Raw genomic sequence first — 17,519 nt, 5'->3', positions numbered from 1 at the left:
GTAACTAAAATTTAGGGGCGACCAGGAGGAGGACAACCAAGTCACAGAGGTTCGACCACCGACCACCGACCACTGACGGTACTGCGGTGATTTTATTTTTGAATCCATGTACCTATATACGACGAAGCGCATTTTGCTGGCAACGCTGAATTCATCCAGAGATTCGGACAGCTGATTCATCCATACATCGTTCATATACCATATACTAGTTTATGCCGACCAGCACAGAGAATAATAACACCAAAAAATGAATATCAGTCTTTTGACAAGTTGAAAATTCTATCATTTTCTTTCGGTTACCGTCCTCATTTTGGAGATTCGATCTGGTTATTTTTCATTTTCGTCGAGAATATGGGCTGCTGCTACAGTTTTTGCAAAGAAGACAGCGGACCTCAGGTTTTGTATAATCGGTGAACTATTATTAAACCGCGCATCATCGTTTGCTCTTTGTGATAACTCTGAATTTTTTTGTTTTTACTGAATTTATCTGCGTACAGGGCCGCTGATGCAAAAACATAAAACGCAAACAACCGACATTGACGTTTGCCCTATATTGATGTTTTAAACAATTACTTTTGGATCTCATTCTGTCAAATTTCGAAAATGATTACTCTATCGTTGTTTCGATAAATATGCTTCGCACAACTTTTGTGTCGGACTACATTGTCCTGTAAAGACAACTCATGACTATATTGTTCAAAACTGAATCCATTCAATTGTTTCTTTTTATTTTTTCAATACCTTTCAGAAATTGAATATTTTAAGCCTATAACTGTATAGTAGAAACCAAAAGATTTGTTAAAATTCTTCATTTAAAACTGAAATTCAATTGACTATGGAAAGTTGTTAGACCAATTTGGATAAGAGAAAAACTAAGATGTAAGCATATTTGTAATGCACTTAAACAGGCCAAACATATTTCAGGGTAGTGAAGCAAATGAGAGAACACATTTATTGGTTGATCCAGTCAGTAACAATACAAATATACCAAGGGTTCACAGGTAAGTTTTCTCTGATGGATGTTACTTGGATTGTCAAGGTTTCTCAAATGAAATGAAACAACAATTTTTTTTGGTTAAATTATACAGTTTATGATTTTGATTTATTTTCATTTGTTTTCCTAGTGACGATTATGTTAATCAATATGCGAGTTCAGTGCCAAAGAAGACGGACGAACAGAGTGCTCTTAACAGAATACTGCACGAGACAGCTGCGTGAGTTATTCATAAAACAAACTGATATTTTTTACCCTCAAATTTTTTTTTAAACAATAATCTATGGAGACCATGGTTTCTCATGTGGAAAAATAAATAAAATATTTGTTCACCTGGTATAAGTCTGTATTATACGTTTGTTGCAGAAACGTGATTGATGTTGGAGCTTTGGATTCCCATAATTTGGAACAGCACGAATACATGGATAGATCGAGAGCTTATTCTAAAAAAATTGAGTCTTGCAGTGTCAAAGTACCAGCAGGCAGATCTTGCCTTCTCAAGGACATACCTGCTCCAGAAAGAATTCTTGCTGCTGAACCTCTTGCCCATGAAGATCATGAATGGGTAAGAAAAATAAACTATATTATGCATTGGAATTTTAGTTTATCTGGTGATTCAAATGATCTTATTTATTCTGCATTTCATGTTTGATAGATGAAAAATATGATGAAAACTGCAGTATCGGCATTGAGCGAAGTGAAAGTCGAGCACAAGGAGGATTTAGTTGTACCGTTTCTCTCGTGATCGTTCATAAATCAGCAGCTGGAAAGGCGAATGGAAAACCCTGTTGCAGATACAGCCCATTAACGCGCATCTTTATCTACTGCATTGAATGGAAAATCAATCGGAACCATTACAACAGAATAATGAATCAGAGGAAAAGAAAAAAAAATATTCATGATCAATTTGAAATTAGAAGACCGATCAGAATTCCTCGCTGCCTAAAGTATCATTGTGAATCATTCACATTTTTATCAGTAACCATGCTCGAAAAAAGGACTGAAACAGATAACCGAAAGACTTTAGGTTTTTTAAATAAGCGAAAAAAATGGCTGAAATGATCGTGAAAAGTTGATTTGAAAAAAAAAGTGATACAAATAATTATTAACGTAATCGTAAAAATATAAATATATCGAGATGATTATAGCAGACGCTGAATTATTCTTGCTTTTTTTTTTCTTATCATTTAATGTGCATCAGTCAGTGGCGAATGAATAATTTGGTTATCGTTGATGTACAAATGTATTGTTTTTTTTTAAACATTTGTTGATATTGATACTATAATAACTTGTCCAGTATAATTGTTTATTCAAAGCATTGGAAAAAGTTTATACTACCAACAAAGATGAATGCAATCAATCAACACTTTAATTAATGATTTCATTTTTATCCTTTTGTTATTCTGTTATCCTGTATTAATATTCTAGGCCTTATCTCCTCAACTGATGGCCTTCAATACTCACAAATTGTTCTCCAAATTCACAAAAGCATAATAAATTGTCAATTAGCTTTGAATCTGCAAAGGTATGAAAATAATAATTACCGTGTAGCTGAATTGATTTTATTTTAACGAATGATTCTCAAACGAATAATCATGCAGTTGATAATTTCAAGAGTAGAAAAAACAATTAAGAATGAAATCTCAGCAAAGCCACTACATTTTTGCAATTTAACTACCTAATTGTATAACTATAAATTTTATAATTTATTCATTCAATAAGTTACATAGTAGCAAGAAAAATAATACAAAGCAATTGTACAGCGAGAAAAAGAATAGTCTGTTTATGGTCTACACTGTTTTCTCTCAAATTTTATTGAATTTGTAAATGAACATAGTTCGATATCATTTTTACATCATAGTTGGATTAATGAAAAAATGTACATTTAGAGTCATAAATCTATAATCGCAATTTCGTGAAAAGGTAAAGTAAAACAAAGCATGTTGACACTCGTATATCGAGAATAAAAAAAATATATGTATATATATATATATATATATATGACATTGGGTTTTGCAGTTTTTACATTTTGCTTATCTTGTGTGGTTGGAAAAAAATGGACTGCTTCCGCATTTACAGTGAGCAACTTTTTTTTCTCGAAAATTTAAAAAACATGTTCGAAATATGCAAATAATGTTCGATTTCAGAGTGGAAAAAAAGAATCTTTTTGAACAATCCCGAAATGGCTCGTCGTGGGGCGAATGTATGTGGCTTACTCACGTATAATGTTTGATCACATAATATCAATAAAAAGATTGTTCTTATTTATCAGGTAGTCGAAAAATCAAGAATATTCTGGTATACGGTGTTACTTTCTTCACTGGATTCGAACGTTCTCGTAGCATCTAGCTCTCACAAGAAAGAATCGCTTCGTATTCGGTACACTTCAGTCAACGGGTCGTCTCCGCGCAGGCTCTCTATCGTCTATTCATCCTTGGATCTAAACAATATTTACAAACGTGTGCTCTATCGTTGCCATATTCCGTCATTCGCGTCAGTGTGTTTATTTCTTTCTTCTCCAAAGGGAATATAGGTATATCTAATATATAGTTGTGCTCGACGAGTCAAGTCTAAAATATCAAATTACTTCTGTCAAAAACAACGTATCATATCGGTTATTACTATTCGCGCTATATATAGCTGTAGACGTTTTATCATCGAAAAAGCGTATCATATGTGTATGCATGAAAATCACATATACAATAGTGGCACGGATATATATCTGTAATAATTGTGACGACGAAAGAGTCGAACGAAAGGTTAGCGTCTGGTAAGTAAACGTTCATTCATATATAAATCTTGGTTTGGTAGCGATGTTTTCAATTACTGCGGCGATCTCAAAAACCGATCACACGAATATATTTGTATATGTATGTATCCATAGATGTCTATAATACCGTTGGATTTCTCGAGATTGTAGTATGAATGAGAAAACGGGTAAAATTTGATGACTGTATAGGTGAATTTTTTTGTGGTTTATATTCTTCTCATTGTCCTTACAAAAAAAAAACCATCTTTTCCATTATTTCCGTTTCATGAGGAGAAAGTAACAAGTAATAATCTATAGTTTTATACATTACTCATATTAGAATGGCAATTCCGACACAGTACCAAACTATTCATACCCTGGCTCAGAATGCAATGGGAGGTGCCCATTTACATACGCCGCAGTCCATTTTTCAACATATGATGGGACAACAAAACACCCCCCATCAGAGTGGCCCATGGCCGCAAATGCCTCAAGTTCCACCCATGATGATGCCATGGAGTATACCCAGTCTTCAGCAGTCTCAGTTGGTTCGCTTCACAGGGGAAAGACCTCCAATTATTTTTACCAAATCTGCCCTTAAAAAGAGGAAATATCTGACCAATGAGCCTACCGAAATGTGAGTTCTGATGTTTTTTTTTTCTGAACAACATTTTTATTACTTTCTCTTTATTTTATTAATCATAAAAAGATTGACACATGGCACAATGACAATCGAGTAGTTTTCACAACAAAACAACATCACTCTCCGTGGTTCCATTATAGAGATCCTAATTGCGATTTGTTCAAAGTTTGCCTTTGTATTTGTAATAAGAATGGATTCAGCAACAGTTTAAACTATCACTAATTTTTTCATAACAGTATGTTTGATTGAAAACAATGATTATTTATTGAGAAATTGGCAAGAGATGAGTACAATTATTTGTAGCGCATTGAAACATATAATTTGCATTGTGGATGTGCAAAAGATGTTTGCTCATTCTATATAAACAAATGAGTTGGTAGTAAAATATATGGTTCAATAAATTCCAGTCATCGAGCGAAGCAGTTCATTACAGAAGAAAAGATGGCAGCTCATTTTCAAGATATGCATATAAGCAGCAATTACAGTGAAAATTCGGCTGGAGTGAGTTCTGGAGTAAGAGAACCACAGCCCTGTTGCAGTACCAGCAATGACGATATACATATAGACCTCGATATGGAAAATGATCCAACTAGACTTGAGAATGGCAAAAGTGTACATCCGAGACTTGTTATTTCCGAAGAACTTAAGAGACTACAGCAAGAACCTCTTTTACCTGGCAGTTTGCTCGCCAAATTGTAAGCATAGTCATTCGTTAAATCCACCATTTGACTTATTTCCATTGAAATATAATTCTTTGTAGTCTTTGTAGCATGACTTTCGAAATTTCCCCACTCAAAGAATTTGATTGTAGAAGAAAGTTTTTTTTCTAATATTTCAGTTCTATATTTCCATGACTATTCCAATATTCTGTTTTTTTTTTCAATGGCTGGTGTAAAAAGAGAAATTTGAATTTCAGAGAAACCCGCCCTTCAATGGCTCTTGTACTCTGGGAACCACCGAGCAAACATCTGAGGATGTTGTCGAATCGTCAAAACGTTCCTCAATCCCCTAATGATTCGAACACCAATAATAATAACAGCGATAGAAGTAATAATGATAACAGCGAGAATTTTATGCAAAGAGACAACGAGTCTGGAAACAACAATCATGAAAATATTCCAGACATGAATCAATCTCGCATGGAGGATCAAATTAATCGTGATCTCGAGCCCATGGATCTTTGAAAGCATAATGCTCATTTACTCATTTTTTTAATACAATATTCGTTTTTCACTCAATCTCCATCGTTTCCTTTTTTATTTCGTACCACGCAGTGATTTGTGTCTGTTCTTTTCTTCAGGCTCTAAGTCTTATTTTGATTGATCAGCAATTTTTCTCGTGTGTTATGGAAAAAAAAACGTACGAATGTAGTTAGAGCAGCGTGACTAGAATGAAGTTATCAGAGAGTTTATTCTCAAGTAAATATCAGTGTTTAAGGAATGTTTGTATTTTCTTTTTCAAAAATACGTAAGAATGAGGAATTGGAAAATAATGATACGAGTATGTTAGTTTGATGATTTAACGTAATGTGACTGTCATCGTGTATATATTTCGTATGAAATCACACATGAAAATTGTATGAGTACAGCGAAGAATGAAAGAAAAAAGAAACAATAAATCTTAGTTACTTGTCTATTAATTTTGTTTATACACACATACACACACACACACACGCACACAGCGAACTACGAATGCGAAAGAATGATCATTTTCTTTCAATTTACAATATTTCACCCCTTTTCGATTGGTGCACGGGTGTAATGATAAATTACACTGATTCTAACAGCTGGGTCATTTGTCGAGAGTGGTCAATCCAATCGTCCCGCTTGGTGCCATTTTAAACCAACAGGATGAAAAAATCTGTATTTCGTGATATTGCCCATTTTCAATCCACTTTGCTCTAAGATCTCGTATGCTGTGGATTTGCGATCGGTGCCAAGATCTTGCCGTCCTCCATTATTCTCGCTTTGAAAGCGTTAGCGTCCTCCAATGGCTCACCGTTAATGGCTGTTGCGATTTTCAAATTTTCTAATATCGTAACGTGATTTCCGTCAACCGTGAAAATTTCTATATTTTCTTTCGTAACCTGAAATTAAATGAAGCAGCAATTTCATTAAAAAATGTCAGTATCGAAGCACTTGCATGTCCAATTTATTGTACAGTAAAAAGAAAGCCTATGCAATCAAATTGAAGATAGTAGCTGTCAAAATCCGCATTATTGTTGACTATACGACTAATAGATAGAAAGGAAAGATAATAAAAATACCGTGCTAAGGCCGTAGTCCGGACTCATTGTCTTCAACGTCGGGCAGGTTGGTTTAAGCAAAATGATGGATGATCTCAATGGCGGAAGTTCAGTATGATCGTATTTCTCGAGTGCCAAGAGACGGTTCAAAATACCGGTGCAAACGTTTTTCTGCTCCTCGGGAGAAATCTTTGTATCTTTCGTCGGTGCTCTAAGCATGAAAGCATCCAATTTTTCTGACCACGTTGTACATTTCTCGAGTGCGACGAGAAGCTGAAAAAAATCAACAGTTCCAATCATTTTCAGAACATACTTTTATCCGAATAAAACTTGTATAATAGAAAATGAAATTTTTGTACCTCAGGGCTCGTCGCTGGCGAAAGAATATCCATGATACCAAGGAGAATATTGCTCTGAAGTTCGCCTTCGCTGCTCGACGCTAATTGCTGATCTTTAATAGCTTTCATGAGATCGGGTGATCCGTCGATCAGTACTAATCTACCGGTCAAACCTTCTGCCTCGAGCATCCTTGCCAATTCAATAGCCACGAGAGAACCGAACGAATAGCCAGCGATGACGAAATCTCTGCGACCCTTGTTCCTATGGAGTACGTGCTGTAAATAAAAAAAAAAACGAAATTCTATAGAGAAATGTTAACGGACGGAAAAGCGAAAAGCCAATGATGGCAAGTCTATTGTAGAATATTCGTTAATATAATTCGTAATTACTATATCGATATGATGAAAAAATGAAATGGATAACTGACCGGTAAAAAGAGTTGAGCGATATCGGAAATGGTTGAGATGTTTTGGTCGCCAGTTTCAATGAGCTGCAAACAAGTAGCGGGGGAGCGAATGTATGGAGCAAGATTTTGAAAAACGATGCCGTAGCCTTCGATGCCAGGAACGAGAAAAACTTCCTCTCGTCCGACCTCTTGTTTGGTGAGCATTTTCAGACACAGATCCTGGGACAACTCTTGATCTCCCAAAACTTGTACGAACAGTTTCATGCCCATGAGGGGTTCGTCGACGCTCTTATTTTTACCAGCTTGTCTACCGTCCTCGGCCAATTTGGCTGCCATTTCAATGAGTTTTGCGAAATTCAAGCTCCGTATATCCTGAGCGTTGAGGAATATTTCGAATTCGCGCTCGAGGGTTTGTTTTATTTCTACGGCCATCATCGAGTCCATGCCAAGTTCAGCGAGGGACGTGTGAGTGCTGACGGATTTGAGGTCTTTCAGCGCCATTATGTTGAGGACGGTATCGACGATGTTCAACGAGCCCGAACCTCCGGCCCGTTTCTCGGCAACGACCATCGAGCCAACGATAGGAGAATTTTGTTTGAGAAATTTGTCGAGCTCGGCGAGACAAGAGGAAATTCCTTGTTGGAGAGTTCCGGCGATCACGAGTTCCTTGTGTTCCTCGTACATATCGGCGACGAGGCCAACGTCACCGACGGCTCCCCACTGTATCGCCAAACCGGGAAGACCATCCGCGACTCTTTTCTCACAAATTCTCTCCATCACCGAGTTGGCCATGCTGTAATTCGTTTGACCGGTATTACCGCGTCCACACGCGACGGAGGAGAATACCACGAAGTGGCTCAGTTCGGGACACATTTTTCTTGACAGCTCGTCGAATAACTTCGTGCTCCACGCCTTAGCGCGAAAAGATTCCTCGAAGCTCGCTTCCGTCTGATTCTCGAGCAAGAGGTCCTTCAGTACCACGGCGAGATTGAAGATCGCCCCGAGAGGTGCGAGCTTCGAGGAAGCCCTCAGAATGTCCTCGCAGTCCTGACGGCTCGAGGCATCCTTACCGGTGATAACGAGCACCTTAACCCCGTAACTTTTCCACAGCTCGATGCGTTTCAGTTGATAACCGTTTCTTATACCGCTCCGGGAAGTGAGAACAATGTATTTAGCGCCACGAAGAACAAGCCAGTCGGTGAGTTCGAGGCCGAATCCGCCAAGACCACCGTGAATGAGGTAGCTCCTATTTTGGTGGCAGTGAAAACGCGGAAGCGCCGACACGGGCGTATCGAGCTTCTCCTTCGCGGGATGAATTTTTATGAGGACTTTGCCAATGTGTTTACCAGCCGCCATGTGACGGAACGCGCTCTCCAATTGTTCTTTCGGGAAAACGGTGCGCGCGAGAGGTTTTACAGCGCCGGAATCGAGGCCGGCTTGGAGCAATTTCTGGAGCTCGGCCTTCTTAGCGGGTGGCGCAATCAATAGATTATCCAGCATTACTCCGTAAAAACTGATCTCTTTGAGGAAAGCCTCCATACCCAGAGGATTGTTTGCCGCGAGATCGAACTTTCCAATTTCGAGGAATCTTCCACCGGTCGCTAAGCAACGTACCGAGGCTTGGAGTTTCTCTTCGGCCAATGAATTGAGAACGATGTCGACGCCTCGTCCCTTCGTGTGCTTCGTGATCATTTGCTCGAAGCTCGTGTTCCTCGAGTTGCCGATGTGATCCTCTGGAATTTCGGGGAATCGTTTTCGTATGAAGCGACGTTTCTCGAGTGTACCGACGGTCGTGAAAACCTCACAACCCTCGTGGAGCGCCAGAGTTATAGCCGCTTGTCCGACTCCACCGGAACCCGCGTGAATCAATACTTTGTCGCCTCGTTTCATTTTCCCGTTGTAAAATAGAGCGTAGTAGCAAGTCGAATAGACGCAAGGTACGGTCGCGGCATCCTCGAGCGACCAACTCTCCGGTATTTTCCATGACAGGTGGCGATCGATCTTGACGACATTTGTGAAGCCTCGCGACTCTACCAGTCCCATTATGCGAAGCCCCGAGGCCTCGACCGCTGAGTACTCGAGTCCGAACGGACACTCTTGGATAAAACGATTTTTCGCTACAACCTCGATCGCTAATTTACCAGTCGCGAGCATAACATCGCGGAAATTTATTGAGGAATAAACGACGCGTGCGAGATCTCGTTGATCACTCGTTTTTTCGATCGGTCCTTCGAGCCACCGCAATGAGCCGAGGTCACCGCGAACAAGTTGATTCGCCCATCCGTGATAAACCGGTTTCTCTGTTATTTCAGCCAACTTGAGATGCCTGTAAGTTCCCCATACACCACCGGCTCGCAAAACGTTCAAGCCTAAATCGAGTTGAAGCTGATCCGCGTACAGGGGATTCTCTATCGAGAAATCTGGAGCGTTCTCGTCCTGTATTATGTAACCCCGAACGACCTCCCCTCCTGGTTCTTTCCGCAGAGAATTTACGAGTCCGTAAAGTCCGTTTTCAAAGTCTCTTTCGCTGACGAGAATTATTCTTCCTGTCGCACCTGCGGTCGATTCCAATTCCTCTTTCATCGCCTCTTTCAACTCTTCCAACCAGTCGAATTTCTTGCTTCCCACCTTTATTATTCTCATTTTCCTCGATAGCCTGCCTCGTTTACGCAATAGCAACAAAGTCTCTCCGTTCTGTTGCCGTTTTTCCATAATCACGTTTAATCCTCGGCTTCCTGCGCTATCATCTATCGCGCCCGGACTCGTTTTCTCTCGAGTCAACAAAAATCCACCGTCTCTTAGCGCGAGCATCAGTTGACGCAACGTCTCTTTGTTCGCAGTGTCGAGCAAAGCCTGTCCGCAAGCTATCAAAGCACCCGTTTCCGCTGTAAGCTTTTTCACCTCAACAAAATTCATAGTCTGTGGTAATTTCCCTTCCTCGAAGGGATTCGAGGTCCCAACGAGATTCACGTCCGCTTGAACCAACGGAAGATCGCTCAACGTCTCCAGCAAGTGCGTCGACGTCAAATCTTCCGACGGAGATGAGGCCGCTTTATCGTCGATAGCCTCGATTGTCTTGAATTTAATTGTCGATACATTCTCCAGCGCGATATTACCCGATAAACGCACAAAATCGGACAACGAAGTTTCTCCCTTATCACGATGCGCTACGAATCCGTACGTCTCCAGGACTGGCTCACCCGCTGGCTTTCTCCGTGATATTGCACTTGCTTTCAGACCTCGAATCTCCACACCACCCGAAATTATTGCGTCGTACTCCTTGTATACTCTTACCGGGAATTCTGTTGACAGTTGAAAAAGTAGCATTGTAACAAAGAAACGATAAAGTTATGAATTTAATAAAAAGCTTCGTCGCATGCACTGAATGAGAACCTTTGTCCTCGGTCGTCATTTGACGAATCGTATTGAGATGGCTTTTTGTGTCGATCGTGAGCTTTTGAATTCCCGTTGGAACGAACAAGCCCCTCGTGTCGGAACCTAATATCTGCATTTGGAGCATATTGTCCATAAAAGCCACCCAATTGTTTGACCAAGCTATCTTTCCTTTTCGACCGTCGATCGATGAGCTCTTAAGGCTCCGGAACAATCCACTGTAATGATAACCGCGGAGTTTCAATTCTTTGTATATATCTCGCGCCGACATTGCTTCCTCAATCTGATCGTCATCGTTCGGCGGAGATAAATTCATCATTTCCACTGATGGTTTCGTCATTGGACGAATTGTTCCCGTAACAACAGCTGCACCACCTTCGACCACTTCGAATCTTCCAGTACCTGTAATACATTTTTGTTAAAATGAGAGAATAAGTTTCCCCATACGATTTTCGTTAGACAAAATCCAATGCTTCGAACCATTGGGAGGGGGATTAATGTTTTTTGGCATTGTAATCGCTGCTCCTATAATAATAATAATGTTCACCTTTCTGAACCATCAGAGTCAATTCGACGATTCCTTCTTTCGGTATGGTGGTGGCTCGTAAAAATTTAACGTCTTCGAAAATGACGGAAATCTCGGTATATAGTTCCCCGCTCATCATACCGATCGTTTCCCAAATGAGAGCAAGATAACCCGTAGCCGGTATCAAATTTCTTCCGTCAATTACGTGACCGGCCATATACTCGTAGTCCTCATCGGTGAGCACCACTTCGACTGTTCTCTCACCGGATGTTATTTTTTCTTGCATTCTGTAAGACGTAACGTACCTAACGGGAAATTGAGAAAATAAATTAATAAATTAACGACGTTCGAACGAAATAAAAGAATAAAAAATTCGCGAGTTATTTATCTTCAAATGAGATGGTTAATAATAAATAATAATCAACAAAAGAGAGAAACTCGACGAAATAGGAGAAGTAAAAGTTGGTTGAATTACCAGTCATCGCTGTGCTCCCATTTAATGAGCGGTGAAATCATGGGTGTACCGCGACTAACGGGATACTCGACATGGGGGAATAATTTTGATGTTTGTACTTGTAGTCCGACGTTGAATAATTTTCCAATACCTTGGAGGAAAACTTCGACGTTATCGTGGTGTCCTCGTTGCGTGAGCGCGATGTTCGTCACTCCAGGATTGAGAGACCGTCGTAATATCGCTTGCAACAAACCGTGGGGTGCGATTTCAATCGTCACCGCATCTTTTGGTATGAGAGTCGAGGTTTCCTCGAATAAAACGGCACTCAAAAGATTGTTCGTGTGATATTCCGCGGAGGATAAACGAGCTTGGGCCATTCCCCACTCGCTTCGACGCACCGAAGTGCTCACCCATTTTGGACTACGAGGCTTCGGCTCTGGTATAACTTTGTGCAGATAAGCCAACAATTTCGGTCCTGCCGCCGCGATGTAACGACTATGATACGCGATGTTACTGCATGGAACTTCCCTAGCGAAGATTTTTCTCGCCTGAAAATTATTTCAACATTTTACTTTTACCGGCGAGGTTTTTACTCGCGCAATCGACTCACTTGAAGTTTAGCTACGAAATCTTTCATGGACTCTGCGGGTCCACTGATGGTGGAACTTTCCGGCCCATTGTGACAGGCAACTTCGATATCCGGTGGACACAGAGCCTTGATGTCTTCGTATCCGAGTCCCACCGCGGCCATCGAGCCCTTGATCGTATCCGTCTCAATGGAAGCAAGTCCACGAGAGTATGCGGCAAGTACCATTTGTTCCGGTGTAAAGCAGCCATCAGCATAGGCACAGCCGAGTTCACCGACCGAATGACCGATTATTTTGTCGGGTACCACTCCAATGTGTGTAAGGAGATCGACAAGACCAATCTTGATGAATAATTAGATAAATTTCATTGATCAATTTGCATTTCCTCGAATTCGTACGATAAATTTTGTGTGTATATACTCCGATGATTTGTGAGAGTAAAATAAATTATTACGGGTAATACCTGAACTGCGGCAATGCCGACAAACGAGTTGAGAATATTATCGAAAGTCGATTTGTTCGGATTCGTCAAGATATCGTATATGTCAACGCCACGTGGTTTGAGAACAACGTCACATCTTTGGATAGCTGCGGCGAATACGGGAAAACGTAACAGCGCCGTACCCATACCAGGCCATTGGGATCCCATGCCTGAAAAAACGAACCATATGGGACGTTTCGCTCCTGGATAATGTTGAATCTCTCGGAGTGGTTTTTCACTCGTTGCGCTTCCTCCAACGATCGTGTATCCTCGGTACATGTGTCCGGGTATATCTTCGCTATGTACGTCCTGAAGAAGCCGCACGTATTCGACATCTATGGCTCGATTCTCAACCTTAATATCAAATAAATAATGTTTTTTTTTAAACATGTGAAGAAGAGTCACGTATGCGTGGACGCAGATTTTTTGTCGATACGGATACAGAATTGTAATAAATAAATATCCCGTAATAAACGGGGTTCCTCTTACATCGTTTAAGATGCTATCAACAGCCGGTTCCGTACGTCCTGAGATAACTACTAGTCTTGGCAGATCATCGTTTGGCGCGCCGTTATTAATTTTCTCCTTGGCATTCGATTTCATTAAAATGTGAGCGTTTGCACCACCAAAACCGAATGAATTGATACCAACGTAACCACCTTCCCAGGGCTCCAGATCACAGATTACCCGGATTCTGCCATCCTCCAAGGCTTTTACGCCCTCCCTGGGATGTTTGTAATGAAGGTTCGGCGGTATCAAACCGGTTTCCATAGCAATCACAACCTGTCGTGGGTGCCAAAAAATACATCTATCAATCGGAACAATTTTATCGATTGTCTTAAAAAATAGTCCTGACTTTCGCGAAATATATTTTTTATATATTGAGGGTTGATAGAATATTTTGATAAATCTATTATGGATGCGGTTCACCTTGGCGACGGAACAAATTCCACTGGCGGGCTCGGCATGTCCAAGATTCGATTTGATCGAGCCGATTCTCAAAGGGGTAGTTCTGCCAGTGCAGAAAACACGCTCGAGAGCATTAACTTCCTCGGGATCACCGACTTTGGTGCCAGTTCCATGAGCCTCGATATAAGCCATATCCGTCGGAGGCACCCCGCACTCTTCGTAAAATTCTTTGAGAAGAGCGCTTTGCATAACGCTCGAAGGAAAAGTAATTCCCTGTTCCTTGAATCCATCGCAATTGGTTTTGGCGTGAACGAACGTCGCGTAAATACGTTTCGCGTTTTTAGCTTTTTGAAGAAATACCAGTCCAACCGATTCGCTCCGAGTATAACCGTTGGCATCAGCATCGAATGACTTGCAGCGACCATCCGGAGATAAAACACCTTAAATTTGAAAAGCAATTTCCATTATTGAAAGTTTTTTTTTCAACCGACGTCGCGTAAGATTTGCCACGCTGTGTAACACGTTCGAATGCGGAATTTTTAATGTTACTACCGAGTCGAGAAAATTGTAGGGATACGTAAGGATGAAGACAGAGATTAGCTCCACCGACGAGAGCCGCGTCGCACTGTCCACTGCGAATAGATCTGTAAGCGTGTTCCATTGCGAACAAACTCGAGCTGCAGGCCGAATCTACCGTGTAACTTGGTCCATTTACACCCAGCCAATAAGATATTCGATTGGCCAACATGGCTCTGCTGCATCCGGTAATACCGAAACCATTTACCTGTTCCGTAAAGGAGTAACAAACGGACATGAGATTATTGTTCCAATTGATCGATCGCAGCACTTTTGCCAAATAAAAATTTGCAAAATATCGAAAGTTTAAAAGCTTCCCACCTGAAGTTTTTCGTAGAACCAAGTTTTTTCAGATTCGGAGAAGCAAGCACCGATAAAAACTCCGGTTTTGGTACCGCGCAACTGGCGAGGATTAATGCCAGCATCAACGATGGCCTCGTAAGCGTGTTCGAGGAGCATCCGGCACATGGGATCCATGGTGTGTGCCTGTTTGAAATGAACACCGAAAAAGAGAGAATCGAATTTCCCAACATTGTTTATTTTTCCTGTACGTTGAGGTATCTCGGGATGATCTGTAAAGAAAATTATAAATATTTATAACAGCAATTATACGCCATTCTCTACACACCGCGTAAACAACTTTTCATATAGCGCATCTAGAATATTTAACAAATAACATTAAATCCACGAGCTTGTATATTTCTTTTACTTGACGCCCCCCCCCCCCCGATATGTGCGTCATTGCAACGATGCAATTGCATATCGTTGCAATGCTTCAAGCACAATCGTCATTTTAGTAAGTCCATGAACATGAATTGCAAAAATCGTGAGTAATCCCGCTTTTAATGAAGTTATCGATTTAAATAATTGACAATTGGATGATAGAAAATAGAAGGAACTGAACAGTCGAATTGCGGGTCGACGCGCGGGAGGGATTTACAAATTTACCAAGCTTCCAACGTCGATCGTCGTCCGTAACGAGATCGACCTTATTGAAAAGATTCTCTTGAAAGTGCCGCATGTTGTCAGAGTCCGGAAATCTTCCGGCGATACCGGAAATTACGATGTCATCCTCGTTGAAAAAATCCGACGCTTTGACATTTCCTTCCCTTGTGCTCTCGCTGTTCTCCATCCTCGGTCCTCACCTCTTCGAACGGAACCAATTATTCGAAATCACAAAACTTATCACCACGATTTGTCCCGTTTTTTCGCTTTATTATTTCACTTATCAATCACATGTAATTTATATTTCGATGATGGCGAGACGGAGAAAGCAAAGGAGAGAATTGATGATTCAACGTCAATTCCCTCGTGCCTGAAACGAGCACGGACTTAAGAACAATGAAGAAGCCATTGAATAAACTTTACTTTTTATAACATCTCCTCATCCCTACTACTTTGTATTTTACAGGTCAAACGACTAAGACCACTTACACCATTTCGCTAAACTTATTTTCATGCTAATGAACTTATTTAATTTCAAATTAAAACACCCGTTCAAATTTACCTTCCGTGAAGTTTACAAACTCTTATCCTACTCTTCACATTTTTTCATACCAAATTTCAACGTCCCCCCCTCCCCTGCGCCCGTGCGCTCGGCAACGAAACACATCAATTTTCACAGTTTACACAGTGCTACACCGAATTCCTCATTCATCATTTAATTATTTCAATGAATATCGAATATTTCCCTTATTTTCACGCTGCAATTGCTCAATTTAATCCCAGTGATTCATTACCCTCGGGTCAACTGATTTCAGCTAATTTACTCATCGACGCAACGTTGTCGATTTACATTGTTGAGGTGGTTAAAAAATTTCCAACCTCTTTGTAGATTCTTCGATTATACACACGCACATACGATTCATCGAACAGTTTTCATCTTCATTCAGTCTTTATGAAAACATACGTTATCGAAATGATCTTCGAAAATCATCAACTCTTATTTTCACGCGGCTACATTCTTTTGGAGCTTTCTTCGAAGATAATACATGAAAAAAATAGTACTGTACGTAATATCGATTACGTGAGTCTTGGAATTTGAATACCGTTGACAAGTCGAAATAACGTTCCAAGTTATTTTTGTTATCGCGATTGCAGAGAAAAAAAGTGTCAATTTCAAGTGCAAATGGACTAGAAAAAGTAAACTCTGTCTTTCGGACGTTGAACTTGAAAGAAAAATTACATTTTCAATGGTTCTTCTTCTTGCTCTTGAATGAGTGTGTTTTCGATTTAAAAAAAAGGCCTCTTCGAGATCGATGAATATTCAAGGGTACGGTCAGTGTCAAGGGTTGCCGGATGTCGCATCACTCTCCATACATAATTCTATTTCGTCTTTTTTTTAAATTTCTTTTTACTTTTTTTTCCTTTCCGGCGCTTGCACTCACCCGCGAGCTCCCAATAAACTATAAACAATTGTTTTCTTGTTAAACTCTGCGCAACATTATCGATTCTACTTATATCTTCTCTCTCCTTCCATCCCCCACTTCTCGTTTGTTGTCGATTACATCGAATCCTCTTTTTATGAGCTCTATATATTTCTTTGTGGGAGAATTCTAAAAAATTTTCTCGCACCAAAATAGTCTTACTTACAGGATTCCTGTTATGCACAAAAAATGTAATTACTAGACTCTCATCGACGGTACCGAATTCAGTCTGACCTCGAAATATATCTATTATTATATTGAGGTGAATTTACTTCGACGCTTTGGTGCTGGCCTCACGAAATTTCAATTAGGTTGAATCGAGCACGGATGTTTAACTTTTCATTAATAATGTATTCGGGCGATGAGAAAAATACTTTAGAAATTTCTCGTACTTTCTCTATGCACCTTGGAAAATATCAAAATTTGAAGCAAATCGGAGGTAACAGCTATTCGGAAATAGAGCCAAATACAAAACATGGTACGAGAATGAAAAAAAAAAAAAAAAAAAAAAACAATATAACAAATTCATTTGAAAGTTATTGGGGAAATGATAAAGATTACGAATTTGAAATTGCTTCTAATTTGTTATGCCGTAATAGTTGGGATTGTAATGAGGGAACGCATGTAGAAACGAAGATGATTGACAGCAGGACAATAGCTCTACGAAATAATATCTGAAATAGATCCTTGTTTTCACCACTTGGATATTGTTCATTTTTTTATTCGAATATCCATTTAACTGAGGAATGTTTATTAGAAGAGAGAAGTACGGGGTCAAGATGTGAGTCACG

General features: G+C 40.1%; 3 protein-coding genes across 6 annotated transcripts; 2 read left to right on the top strand and 1 right to left on the bottom strand.

The window, feature by feature from the left end:
• Positions 1 to 122: 122 nt before the first annotated feature.
• Lamtor1 (Late endosomal/lysosomal adaptor, MAPK and MTOR activator 1) lies at positions 123 to 2,366 on the top strand. The gene is made up of 5 exons (XM_043433478.1): positions 123 to 396; positions 925 to 1,001; positions 1,125 to 1,214; positions 1,361 to 1,559; positions 1,650 to 2,366. Exons 1-5 carry the CDS (start codon positions 352 to 354, stop codon positions 1,737 to 1,739), a joined length of 501 nt encoding a protein of 166 aa, XP_043289413.1. The 5' UTR covers positions 123 to 351; the 3' UTR covers positions 1,740 to 2,366.
• A 280-nt stretch (positions 2,367 to 2,646) lies between these two features.
• LOC122419162 (bromodomain-containing protein DDB_G0280777-like) lies at positions 2,647 to 6,019 on the top strand. 4 transcript variants are annotated; one of them, XM_043433475.1, is made up of 4 exons: positions 2,647 to 3,764; positions 4,103 to 4,380; positions 4,794 to 5,081; positions 5,303 to 6,019. In XM_043433475.1, exons 2-4 carry the CDS (start codon positions 4,136 to 4,138, stop codon positions 5,568 to 5,570), a joined length of 801 nt encoding a protein of 266 aa, XP_043289410.1. In that variant the 5' UTR covers positions 2,647 to 3,764; positions 4,103 to 4,135; the 3' UTR covers positions 5,571 to 6,019. The 4 variants fall into 4 exon arrangements, with proteins under 4 accessions (XP_043289410.1, XP_043289406.1, XP_043289409.1 ...); XM_043433471.1 differs by having other exon boundaries at positions 4,084 to 4,380; XM_043433474.1 differs by lacking the exon at positions 2,647 to 3,764 and adding an exon at positions 3,845 to 3,864 and having other exon boundaries at positions 4,084 to 4,380.
• FASN3 (Fatty acid synthase 3) lies at positions 6,007 to 17,183 on the bottom strand. The gene is made up of 14 exons (XM_043433454.1): positions 15,251 to 17,183; positions 14,624 to 14,874; positions 14,279 to 14,510; positions 13,748 to 14,166; positions 13,307 to 13,600; positions 12,800 to 13,171; positions 12,360 to 12,677; positions 11,771 to 12,297; positions 11,317 to 11,600; positions 10,770 to 11,171; positions 7,398 to 10,678; positions 6,991 to 7,245; positions 6,653 to 6,904; positions 6,007 to 6,472 (listed from the first exon to the last, which is right to left on the bottom strand). The coding sequence occupies exons 1-14, from the start codon at positions 15,432 to 15,434 to the stop codon at positions 6,287 to 6,289; spliced, it is 7,257 nt and encodes a 2,418-aa protein (XP_043289389.1). The 5' UTR covers positions 15,435 to 17,183; the 3' UTR covers positions 6,007 to 6,286.
• Between the last annotated feature and the right edge of the window lie 336 nt (positions 17,184 to 17,519).

The sequence above is a fragment of the Venturia canescens genome, chromosome 1 (assembly GCF_019457755.1).
Source record: "Venturia canescens isolate UGA chromosome 1, ASM1945775v1, whole genome shotgun sequence".
Classification (NCBI taxonomy): domain Eukaryota; kingdom Metazoa; phylum Arthropoda; class Insecta; order Hymenoptera; family Ichneumonidae; genus Venturia; species Venturia canescens.
This window is presented reverse-complemented; position numbering and strand designations above follow the sequence as displayed.

What these genes read in the sequence shown, in the direction of transcription:
- Lamtor1 (XM_043433478.1), top strand. Translation starts at nt 352, where the DNA reads ATGGGCTGCTGCTACAGTTTTTGCAAAGAAGACAGCGGACCTCAG. An exon ending in AATATACCAAGGGTTCACAG is followed by an intron (nt 1,002 to 1,124) that starts GTAAGTTTTCTC and finishes TTGTTTTCCTAG; the next exon opens with TGACGATTATGTTAATCAAT. An exon ending in CCCATGAAGATCATGAATGG is followed by an intron (nt 1,560 to 1,649) that starts GTAAGAAAAATA and finishes CATGTTTGATAG; the next exon opens with ATGAAAAATATGATGAAAAC.
- LOC122419162 (XM_043433471.1), top strand. Translation starts at nt 4,085, where the DNA reads ATGGCAATTCCGACACAGTACCAAACTATTCATACCCTGGCTCAGAAT. An exon ending in ACCAATGAGCCTACCGAAAT is followed by an intron (nt 4,381 to 4,793) that starts GTGAGTTCTGAT and finishes AATAAATTCCAG; the next exon opens with TCATCGAGCGAAGCAGTTCA. An exon ending in GGCAGTTTGCTCGCCAAATT is followed by an intron (nt 5,082 to 5,302) that starts GTAAGCATAGTC and finishes TTTGAATTTCAG; the next exon opens with AGAAACCCGCCCTTCAATGG.
- FASN3 (XM_043433454.1), bottom strand. Translation starts at nt 15,434, where the DNA reads ATGGAGAACAGCGAGAGCACAAGGGAAGGAAATGTCAAAGCGTCGGAT. An exon ending in GGTTCTACGAAAAACTTCAG is followed by an intron (nt 14,511 to 14,623) that starts GTGGGAAGCTTT and finishes TTTACGGAACAG; the next exon opens with GTAAATGGTTTCGGTATTAC. An exon ending in CGCCAGCGACGAGCCCTGAG is followed by an intron (nt 6,905 to 6,990) that starts GTACAAAAATTT and finishes GATTTTTTTCAG; the next exon opens with CTTCTCGTCGCACTCGAGAA.